The sequence below is a fragment of the Malaya genurostris genome, chromosome 2 (genome assembly GCF_030247185.1).
Source record: "Malaya genurostris strain Urasoe2022 chromosome 2, Malgen_1.1, whole genome shotgun sequence".
NCBI lineage: Eukaryota > Metazoa > Arthropoda > Insecta > Diptera > Culicidae > Malaya > Malaya genurostris.
The window spans coordinates 293835683-293848428 of NC_080571.1; the positions used below are offsets into that span (position 1 = coordinate 293835683).

Sequence of the window (12746 nt, forward strand, 5' to 3'; positions counted from 1 at the left end):
ATGGCGCTACATGCCACACAGCTCGCGATTCTATGGCCATTTTGAGGGAAAACTTCGGAGAACAATTCATCTCAAGAAATGGACCGGTAAGTTGGCCACCAAGATCATGCGATTTGACGCCTTTAGACTATTTTTTGTGGGGCTACGTCAAGTCTAAAGTCTACAGAAATAAGCCAGTAACTATTCCAGCTTTGGAAGACAACATTTCCGAAGAAATTCGGGCTATTCCGGCCGAAATGCTCGAAAAAGTTGCCCAAAATTGGACTTTCCGAATGGACCACCTAAGACGCAGCCGCGGTCAACATTTAAATGAAATTATCTTCAAAAAGTAAATGTCATGTACCAATCTAACGTTTAAAATAAAGAACCGATGAGATTTTGCAAATTTTATGCGTTTTATTGTTTAAAAAAGTTCTCAAGCTCTTAAAAAATCACCCTTTATTATGTTGTATGGTATTATACTCCATTACACTATATCATATTATATTGTATTGTATTGTATTATATTATATTATTCTATATTATGTTATATCACAGAGAACAGATATACAACAGACATTTATACGTGCAAAGTCGTGTGCAACGGTAATTTTTAACAGATTTTCACTTGTATGCTTTTCACAGCTTTTTAAAAAAGTTTGTCCTAAAGCTGTTATATTGAATTATATTATATTATATTGTAGTATACTGTATTGCATTATATTATGTAATATTCACCCCTATTCTGTACGTCGATCGATTCGAAATATTCCGATCGAATGTGCAATTTCCATTCTGCATTCCGTTCGAGTTGAGTATGAACTCGAATATCATTCGTTCGAGTTGTTAAATTCTCGAACATTAATCGATAGACTTGCGTACATACGTATTATTTCTGTTCGGTTTAGAATCGTTCTAATTTGTTTATACAAGTGTGACGGTTTCGTTTACTAAGAAATGAATAATGTAAATAATATAGAACGTGTAAGTAGTGTTGACAGCTTTGATGGTTAGTGTTTGAAATTTCAAGTGCTCCCGAACGAGAGTCGATCGAATCATACAAGTCGAACGGAATAAAGAATGCAAAATTCGAACTCGAACGAAAGTGTAGATTCATTCGTATCACAAATCCGTCGGATTGCAGAATCGGGGTGATTATATTATATTGTTATATTGTATTGTATTATATTACATTTATTTTATATTAATTTATATTATATTATATTATATTATGCTCAACTATATCGACAAAGGAGAGGGGCAGGGAGCGCATCAGGGTATCTTACAAGTGAATGACTGGATGATGGAGTGGATAGCCAACCTGAGTCACGTGGGTAATTGATTTATATAGAGTAAAAATCCTATTGGGCGTAAGCAATTACATTACAATTACATTATCGAATTTCGAACGTTATGAACTTGAAGAAAAAGGGAATATATAAACAAAAATTTATCAAAATCAGCTCGAACACTGCAAAGTTTTAGAATGACGAAAAATTCATCTTCATTGTTTTCAATTGCAAATACAGCTTAGTTAATGATTATTAATAATACTGACTATTCATGCGGCGGTTTGTAGGTTTTACTATAACAAGCGTACCGTTAAATGTTACCATTCTCCAACACCATACCAATACCGTACCGAAAATCAAATTTGTTAGTATAATTTGTTAATGCTAGGTTAATCTAATTCAGCAACTGTCACAAAACAAAAGCAAGATAAATAAAAGCCAAAACTCATACCAAATTTCTTCGCCAGCCAATCATCCGGTACCGCACAGTATGAACCGGTAGGATCTACATCCCCGAGTACCGGTTTCAACTTCGAAGGTCGCCCAAATCTACTTCGCCAAACCGTAGCCGCCAACTGTCCTGCACGTGGATGTGTACGATTTGATGCAATAGGTTTCATGCAAGCAAAGAACAGAACATTAGAACACTGCCCAGCTGGCGAGAGTTACGCGGGATAAAAACATGACGGCGACTAACGAAGATTGATGAAAAACTCAGTACCTCTTGCACCTGATAGCGGAGTTCCCTTTTTCTTCTGCTGGGACTAAGAACAAACGCAGCTCATTAAGTTAGCAAGCACACGGAGAACCCTTCGATCATAAAATTGCGATATCGCAGTTTTTAATTTTTGCGATAGTTGATTTAACTAATTTCTTTTTGATTCAACCAAAATGGTTTTTGATTTGCATATATTCAAGTAGTTGAAAAATATGTTGTTTTGAATGCTGTCAAATGCCGGAGACAGTTGAAAGCAAAACAATAATCGCAATGCAAAATCAACAACTTTTTTGTTGAAATCTGTTCGCGTCGCTTCAAAATGTCAATGAAAACAACATCGATGGTTAAAGCGTTTGGTGAAATTGTGTTCATTCGATTTGAGAATTTTATGATAACAAGTGTTTATCTAACAGCGGTGTTGTGATAAAGTTAACCTCGTTTGAGATGAAAAAGATTTGGTGACAAATTAGAAAATGTTAATGAATGATCATCTCGTAATCTTTCAGGTATGCGCAAAAATTTTATGCATCAAAAATTCGATCATTATTTACTTCCAGCAGACTGTTTTATTTCCAACTGTTTGTTAACGATGATGATGTTCATGCATTAGCAATAAAACGCTTTTTGACATGAATTTAATCTATAAAAGTAACAGGAGCGAAGGGTTTCAAACGCACAGAACGCGCTGCGATTGAATGGCGCGTTTGAATTGCCGTCGCAAAATTCCAATTCCCAGCGGTTGATGCACCCAAGCTCATATAAATTGACTAAAATTATCAGTGCAAACATTAGTTAAACCGTTTGAAGGCATCATTTTAGGTAAATTTAATAATTTCGCTAATTTACTCGCCCCTCCGGGCACTTTTGCTGATTAAAAACGTTTTTCTACATCAATCATTTCCGATCGAATCAGAAGTATTTTTTTTAGAATTTAGATCTTTACTCATCTCAAAACAAACAAACAAATAAAACCGATTTATTTTTCAACTAACAGAGTTTTGTTTCAATAACAACACCAGTTATTTCAACTAAAATATTTGTTGAAATTGAAAGGTATGTGTCCTCACTAATTGACAGCATTTTTTTTCAAACAGTTGAATTCGTTGTTTCAACCATCGTTTCTACTAATCGAAAAACAAAAATGACAGTTTAGTTAAAACAACAATCGATTAGTTGTACCAAATTTTAACCAATCGAATTCAGAAAATCAACTAATATTCTGGTTGAAATGGGATCACGGGTGGTTCCGTGCATAGCCAACAATGAAATACAAATTAAGAAATCATGAGGCAGAATACACAATTCACTGGAATTAGAATTTATTTGAACATTTAAACAATGAAGGGATCTTCTTCTGCTTGAGTGCAGGCAGCTAGCAGCACAACGAGTTTCCATTAGTAGCACATCAAAAAGCAGTTTTGAGCTTCAAGCATCAATTCGACATTTTGTTTTCGTTTTACAGTGGGTGAACACAATCGGCGAAGAACAATCCCAGATATTTAAATTTTTGAAACATCTTACAGATTTTGAAAGTAGCGTTCATTTTTTCCTTTCATTGGCAGTCATTTCTCGGATACCTGTTTTGAATTTCCCATCGACCTATTGCTAAACAAACGCTCGTGAAGAGTAAAACAAACAGTAAACAAACTCTTTGGCCGTTCGATTATGCCCGGGAAAGTCAATAATGATGTTTGCTTTTCTTTTTTTTTAGGGAAGGAAAACCATTGCTGTGGAAAAATTTGTGCAAAACTTAACATGCCATCCTCTTGAGTCTTCGACAGCGATGTGCTCAAGTTCAAGTTCTTTTGAATATTTTACGACTCGTTAGAGGAATTTTTGCTGAAAAGTAAATATATTTATTTATATCTAATTGGAATACGAAACCTCATTGATTGATTTTTCCTCAACATGAACATTTTACACGGCTATGAATTCTACTGAACAAAAAGACCGTACAACTTGCCAAGAAATTATTTAGTACTATAAGGATCGAATACGAATAATGCATTTCGTGTAGTTTTTCAACCTGGTTAATAAGATGTTATTTAATTATTTTCTAGGCCAGCTAATAATATTAGAAATGAAATATGAAAAGGAGTTCAATAAAAGGAAAAGAATCACAAGAACAAAACTTCAATAAAAACAATAAGTGTTAAAGTAGATTTAGAAACTATCATTAATAGAAGAATTCATTCCTCTTAGTAGCGTAAAGTAAGTTGTTCATAAGTTTAATACTGAAAGTCGATGGCATTTTTTAACATAAGATTTTGCGACAAATTTGCAGCAACAATCTACAACTCAAGACGGACGGTCTCATACATTCACGAATTTATTGTAAATTTTAACGAACGTCAGTTGAGTGGTGAACAGGCAGATTTATGTTCAGTGAAATTTTATTAAACTGATTACTGAAGCTTCAGTTGTTTGAAAGTCAGCAAACATTCTTTCGACATTCGTGAAAATAGTTAAACGTGTATACGGAAAGCATTTCCATGCAAAATACACGTTTTATCAGTTTACTATTAGGGGTATAAATAAGTTAACAAGTGTCGTTTTTCTTCGAAATTTGAAACTTTATTGGTCTTCATCATGAATGGACAAGTGCTGATCAGCCAGACCATGCTGCATCGATCGAAACAAATAGTAATCGGAAGGAGCAATATCTAAGTTATAATGCGCGTAGGGTAGAAAATCTCATTTGAGCATTTCTAAATATGTTTTTACCGACTGTGCAACATGTGGGTGCGAATTGGCATTCGCACGTGAAGAAACGGCGTTCGACGTGCATTGGTTTCAATTCGTACGGTACCCAATTACCTACCTTTCGGTTCATTCCCATTGTTTCTAAACACTGGCAAATCGCTGGCTGAGTAACTCCGAGTGATTTTGCAAGTTCTTTATACGTTTGCGACTGGTTTTGATCCACTAATTTCTCCAATTTTTCATCTTCAAAGTTTAAAGACGCTCCGGATCGTTTTTCGTCTTACAAAACAAAATTGTCACTTTCAAACCGTTCGACCCACTTCCGACAGTCTCGATCAGCTAGAGCTTGCTCACCATACACTTCCACCAAACTACGATTCCTTTCGGCAGGCGTTTTGTTCATTTTGAAATAATGTAGAAGAACTTCCCGCAAGAAAACACTTTATTCTCCAAAAAATTCGACATAGTAAAATATGTACTGTTTATGCTAAAGCTAAATGACACATACTGATTCTAAAACTGTATAACAGTGGCTTTCCTATGCGTTGCGAATCAAAATGGTAAATCAATAACTTAGTTACACCAATTGTTAGAAAACGACACGAACTTATTTGTACACGTATTACTTAAACCTCTTTTCAAATAAATATATAATAAATACTTAATAGACACTAAACACCAAATAGACCAATTTAGCGCCAAATCGTACACAGATGAAAATATTTTGTGAATTTACATCAATTTTCATGCACATATTTGGAGCAGGCAATTGAATGAAAAGTTACTATACAGTTCTAAAAACTTTTTGAAATATATATTCATTGAAAAATCTATGCAGTCCAATTTAATTTTACATCAAATTTTTAATTCAACTTATGTCTATTTCATCATATTATTGATTTACATGTCGAGTAAATTTCATTATTTTTTTCTGTGTTTTCGGATTTTCAGATTTTATTGAAACTTTCTGAACATGTAAACTTTGTTACAAAAAATCACATAGCATACTTTTTTTTCCAAAATTGATCCAGGCTACCTTTTAAAAAGGTCCACATTTTTACCAATTTTTTTTCTCGAGTGGCTTAGTCGAAAAATGGTAAACTCTGTGTTGTATTAATGATTTTCACGAAATGAGTCAAATTTTCGAAGAAAAAAATACTCTTCGCAGAAAAAAAAAATTTTCACTTTTAATTTGACTGAAATTTTGTTCCGAGATAGGAATTTATATTCCAAGATAATAAAAAAAAAACCATTGTAGAATTGGCTCTTACACTTTATAGTCCAATTCGAACCTTTTTTACATTGTCTTTTCAACAGAAACTTATCTAAACTGCCCACACTGGTCATCATCATCTCTGAAATCAATTTTGGAAAAACAAAGTATGCGAAGTGATTATTTTGTAACAAAGTCTACATATCCAGAAAGTTTCAATGAAATCTGAGCGGGTGCTGCCAACAGTTGTTCGATTTGGTGCGACGTGCGTCAAAACTAATTACAGAGTGATATTTCTATAGAAATTTGAATAGCTAGAAACTTTTCTGATTTCAAAAAAAAAAATCAGTAGATTTTAACGAAACTTAAATGGTTTCAATGAGCTACAATAACCAAACTTCCTGCAAATTTTTAAAGACCACACCACCAGTAGATTAGAGATGGGCAACTCGCTCCTGAGCTGTTACGGTGAATCGAATCATTGAAGTGAGGTGACAGCTCACAGCTCTTTTCAAAAGAACCGCAGCTCACCAGCTCACTCATTTGCTATCCAGTTCACCGCATTATGACGAAGGGAACTTGCTACGAGCTGAACGGATCTTCGGCTCTTGAAGAGAATCAATTTAGTCGACATCAATTGAAGATAAATTAATTCGCATTGCATTCATTGCATCATTGCAAATCAATGATTCAACTTCGATCATACATATGAAAGAAAACTGGTGTATAAGAAAAACGGCGCACAAAATGAACCTTCAGTTCAAACTAAAAGAGCTAATGAGCTGATACATCGAATCGGTTCACTTTGGTGAGCTGATCGGTTCGGAGCTGCTCACCAAAATGAGCTGTTTTGCACAACTCTACAGTAGATTCCTAAAAGTAATATTTCTGTATAAAATGTTCAAAGCGACGAATGTAACAATGAGAGATTCTCTTTGTTTACTTTCTCTCTCTTAGCTATTGGCGTATTGTCGCAAAACTGAAATGTAGAGGCGTTGCTTGTTTAGAGATGATACTTTCAGCAAGAGCTGTCAAATCGGTAGGAAAATTTCTAATTACTCCACCTTTTCAACGATTTCTTATGAAAACGGGCAAATTCATTCGAAAAATCATAGTAGAAGTTGAAGAAAAAGTTTTTACTTTGAGGTGGTAATGTTGATCTTAGTTCATTGTGCGAAATCTACCGTTTATTCAGAACAGAGCATTAAACTTGGTTCGGTACCATTTTTCAAATGCCTGGAAATAACAAATAAAGTATCCGATATAAATAGTACTCGATCGCTATACATTCTAGTACTCAAGAAATCAACATTACAATGGTTTCTGTTTAAAAAATATTGATCCGAAAAAAACCTAACCTTACCCAATTTCACACATTTCCGAAGATTTTCCATGTTTAATCGTAGTTACACTAAAAAAAAGTAGTAGTAATCACTTTGAAATCGATTTTCTTCTACTCCGAGTGTAGTTTTATTGCTAATATCTATTTGTACTCTTGAATAAACGATCAAAATGTTGCAAATCACTACTGCCGATATGAAAATTTCCGGAAGAATCCTCCTTTTGTTGGTTCCATTTTTCATTGGCAGGTGTCGCTACCGGTAAATCAGCTTTGCGACAATTTGCCAATTGTGCGTTCAGTGGTGTTGAAAATTAGAAATAATACAGAAAAAAAGTATTACAAAATTTTTTTATCGAAAAATAAAATTGTGTAAGCAAAGAAATGGCTTGATAAGCAATATCTGGTATGCTCAGTTTTGCGTTTTCCCGAAAACCTATTTTTCGAAGGCCGTGAACACGATCCTGCAAAATCTACTAAGAGCAAATTCAGCAGCTAGAAGTTCAATATGGAAGATCTATAATAGAACAGAAACTAGAACAAACAAGCAAGCTGTTCTAGTTTGATTTATTCAACCAGTTCTTCTGTCAAATTTAAAACTGGTCTACGATGCCGTTCTATTTTTTGTATATTTGAAACACGAGTAAAACAGTGCTGGGGCTGCAGTTTTTCTTTTTATAAAATCCAGATTTAAATTTTGTAACTGACATAAATTATGCATCTAGAACTAAAACACTACTGAATATGCCCTAAGGTTGTGAAACACGTCGCGGTTAATTTTAACTTTTGGTTGAAATCTGACACTCGAGCGGTTATTTTGATGTTGTCAAAAATAACCCTGCTCGAAAGCATGGTTATTTTTGACAGATCGATGGTTATTTTCCGACACTGAAAAAAATCTTGTAAAGAAAATTCTAATATCAATTCTTTAGTTGAAATTATTTCCAGTGCATAATAAACCCAAATAACTTTCCATCCGTCAAACTTTGAAATGGGCCGCAGTTTTAGTTAAATTTAACTACTCGACACTAAGGCTGTGAACCATTTCGCGGTTAATTTTAACTTTTGGTTAAAATCTGACACTCGAGTGGTTAATTTGATGTTGTCAAAAATAACCCTGCTCAAGAGCATGTTATTTTTGACAGATCGATAGTTATTTTCCAACACTGAAAAAAATCTCGCAATGAAAATTCTAATACTAATTCTTTAGTTGAAATTATTTTCAGTGGAAAATAAACCCAAATAACTTTCCGTCCGTCAAATTTTGAAATGGGCCACAGTTTTAGTCAAATTTTACTACTCGACACCAAATAACCACTCAAGTGTCAGATTTCAACCAAAAGTTAAAATTAACCGTGAAATGGTTCACAGCCTAAATATCCGCTGAATTGTCAGATTTTAATCAAAAGTTAAAATTAACCGCGAAATGATACATACATTCTTGGTATAAAATGCTTCCTCCCTACATTTTTGAAATTTTTACATTTTCATATTATGGTAGTTTTTCACCTCAAAATTGACGGAAAATTTAGCGTAAGATTGCGTTTTTTTGCTTAAATATGCCACAAATTGTTAAATACTCAAAGTAATAACTAGAGAACGACGGATGCGGGAGAAATAACTCGTACTTTAAGTAAATTTAAGAACATTTTTGATTTCAGATAATTCTACGCCGAGTTATCGTGATCCCCGCGCTACGTGATTCTCAAAAGAGGTTTTGGGGAATGCTCTGTTACCGGCTTATTTTGCAATGTTAATATACGGAAATTGACCTAAATATTCTTTAAATGATGCTCTAAATGTAAAAAAAAAGTTGAATTAATTTGCTTAAGCTGTATCTTCGAAAAAAATTACAAAAAAGTGACATTGCGTTTAGACACAACATCAGAAAGTGTTTCGCGAGTATCGTTTAGTGAACATCTGCTTAGCAGTTTATGTTGACTTGCTAAGTTACACTAGTATTTCAATATAAACTGCTAACATGTCGATAAGTTGAAGACGATAAAAAAGCCTTCTAATATCCCCTAATCACCTAATTCATCCATCATCTTTTTCTTCGATGCTGCTCTATGAAAACTCGTTGAAACGTGACTAGTACAAGAATCGAAACTGAGCTGCGTTATGACATTCCGTACCACATCTTCCAATTGATTATCATTATCTTTACCAAAGACGAAACATGACCAATTTCACTTGAGCGAAAACAGATTTGTGTTTACCGTCTAGATATAAACAGATTCATCATCTAGATTCTTCGTCGCTCGATATCGAAACACGCTTGGTAGACCGGCTTGCTAGCAATAGAAGATAAACCAGAAGATTGACACTGAAGATAATTAAGTACGCTCGATACAGACGGTAAGATAGCAGAACGTGCAAATTTCATACTGCAGTGCGTATAAGATGAGTAACTTGTGGCTCGAACTGATAATGGTATACAATATAAGAGGGGATAGAGTTTACGTCAACGTTTCAGTTGCTGAAAATGCAAAACAATCAAATAAGCGAATGGTACAATCTTGGGGAGTACAATCAAAATACAGCACTTTTTCTGAACAACACTGGATTTTTGGTTATGCGATGTTTCGTATATTTAAAACTCAATTATTCCTCTTGAAAAAAAAATTTTTTTTTCTGGTTCGAAAAATTCCAAATGTTTCTTTTCAATATGCAGCTGAATATTTGAGATGAAATGAGAAATGTCCTAATGAATTACCGTGCACCCAACTCGCATCGAGTATGTATCGATAGGTAAGCAAATCAATAAACCACCGCCATACAGTGTACCAAAAGAGCATGTATTCTCGTTCGGGATACGAGTGAGTATATCAAACCAAATCAAACATTTGCTGATATTATTTTTAGCCGAAGCTCTGAGATTGATACACTGCCGGTCACATTTCTTCACCAAATGGACCGGATCTGGTATTGTCTAGTTAAAGGTAGATTTTTCTTGTTTTACTTGTTCATCGATTTCTATCTAAAATTATTTTCAATAATGACAAACTAAATAGATCTATTTATTCACCAGCGAAACAAGTCGAAAAGCATAATTAGGATAATCTCTTTTTTATATTCAAGCTGTTATATGTGCTATTGGTATTAGTTTAATGGATTAAACCTTACTTGTTCGTGTATTGTATACGCGAAGCAATGCTACGAGTACTGTCTGTAATATGTCATCGCTTAAACAAAGTTTGCGCTTGAAACAGAAGACAAGCAACAAAATACAGACACGGAGAATGTTTTTTTTTTCGTCAGGAACAGGAAAAGAGTAAACATAACGAATGCACCGCTTAAAACCAAGTTAGGTCGGTATTAACTGGTTGACTCATAACAATAATTCAGGTAACGCTTCAGGAATGTTTTGCCTCTATTGAGTAAAGGTATCTATGTAAATCTATTTTCCTTTGAGAGATTATCTTTTAAAATCTCAGTAAACATCTCTCGTGTCGACTAATTTGAATTGTCCTACATGTAAATCACAGAGGAAAGAGTCATAGTCACGAAACATCGCTAAACCATTTCCACTTCCCATCTAATTCCAATATAATTCATACTTTACAGATAGAGAGTTAAAAAGAGCAAAGTGTGGAACCAACTACAGCGACAGTCCTGTTGAGAAGCATTCGGGTAAGATGTTGGGGAAGTAACCGAAGGAGGCAGCAGAAATTTCACCTTCAAACTGAGCCTTCTGTTTGTTCGATTCGAACTGTTTGAGCGTGTTCATCAGCAATTCCCTTTCATCTTCGTTGAGGCGGTAGACCAAATCGTGGAGCTGTTCGCGCGTCAGCGTGGAGGCAGCCTGGGTGTAGCACCGAGTGCCATTCACTCCCACGAATATGAGCGGACGGCCCCTATGACTGTTGATACTGCTGAGACTGATCAGTTTACTCCTACAAGTGTTTCTACTGCTACATCTGCTTCTTTGAACCGTCGCGCTACCAGTCTTGCTCGGTGACGCTGGGCCGAACCCCAATGCTCCTTGTGGGTTTTTATCATGATTCAACACGGTTAAAACTTTAGGAACTGCTACCACGGTTGAATTCCAGGTGCACTGTTGAATCACTAATGTGGACAACCGAGATAATGGCATACTGGCACTCATTATTACTTCCTTTTCACTAACCGCTTTAGTTTCACAACTTGCACGCAGAAAATTGGGCTTCCGTTCGCTGGTATAAATTTCGCAGATATTGGCAAAATCACATAACACTTTAAACTAAACGACACTGGTTTTTTCACCTGATGTTCTTCGTTCTACTCTCATACAGCCACAACGATCCGACAGGTTTTTTTTCTTATCACACCACACAGGCTCTTCTGATAACACAATCCACAACGCACATAACACTCACGCGCCGCAAGCGAGAGAACCAACTCAACACCGCGAGAACCAGAACACTACTAATGGTGGGCTTGATTTTCCTCTCGGATTTTCCACGAGCAGGATCGTTTCTGTTTAAACCTAGGACTTTGAACAAAAGTGCCAGATTTATCGTGTTTTTGTTTTGATACACAACGCAAGTTAACTTAAGCACCCACACTTCTACAGTTTTTACTGTCAAAAAGTAATTCAAGCTGCTCTGGTGGTCACTAGATGTACTAGTAGCCTTCTTCGTTAACTTGCAAAGAAAAGTGACGAAAAATAAACCCGGTGCCCAGAGATGCAATTTATTCTGATTTATCTATAGGGACCGTGCACGAGGGCGTGGTTTAGTGGCCGGCGACGACAGCGCAAAAATAATGCTACCATAGCGACAGTGGAAAAAATAATGCTACCATAGCAAAACTTGTAAACTGAGTTTGAAAATACTTTCTAGCGTATATTCTCTGCGGATTTTTTTCCGAACCCTATGGAATTATTCGCGTGTGGTGCGAACGATTATTTAACATCGACTGACTATTACATTTTGAATCGAATTAATCATTCTGTATCCAAATACGGCCACGTCATTTTCTGTCATTGCAGTTGGATTTGTGTCTAATATTTGTCAAATTCACTCAAATTCAAACACTCAAACGATAATCTCAGCACATTAAATAATTTTTTAATGAAATTGACCGGAAACAGTGAAAAATATCTTGCTAAAACATTCTAATTTCAGACCATTAGTAAAAATTACTTCTGTGTAATTTCTTTTTATACTTTCACTCAAAGAAAATACCCCAATAAAAAGTTTAAATATTATTTAAATGAAGTAAGCTTATCTCGAAGTTATTCTTACTTTCGCTGAATTGCAATTATTACACCACTTGCTATTACTTTATTTTCAGAGCAAAATAGACCCAAATAATTTTCCATCCGTCAAACTTTGAAATGGGCCACAGTTTTAGATAAATTTAACTACTCGATAAAAAATAACTGCCCGACTGTCAAATTTTAACTAAAAGTTCAAAAATTTCGCAGGATGGTCCATACTCTTAGAATGGAGGAAGAAAATAAATTGTAATCGTAAAAAAGCTAGCAATCTCGCGAGTAGCCAGTTTGACGTATATTGA

The 12746-nt window shown here is 35.0% G+C and overlaps 1 protein-coding gene across 2 annotated transcripts in view; it reads right to left on the reverse strand.

The window, feature by feature from the left end:
* Positions 1-11775, reverse strand: part of LOC131430625 (transmembrane protein 65) — a 77212-nt gene extending 65437 nt beyond the window's left edge. Inside the window, exons 1-2 of one of the 2 annotated variants that reach the window (XM_058595730.1) lie at positions 10923-11775; positions 1723-1851 (exon numbers count right to left, since the gene is read on the reverse strand). In XM_058595730.1, the coding sequence (XP_058451713.1) occupies positions 1723-1851; positions 10923-11352 (559 nt within the window). In that variant the 5' untranslated portion in view covers positions 11353-11775. The remainder of the gene's footprint in view (positions 1-1722; positions 1852-10922) is intronic. The other variant, XM_058595731.1, reaches the window with a different exon arrangement.
* Positions 11776-12746: the final 971 nt, after the last annotated feature.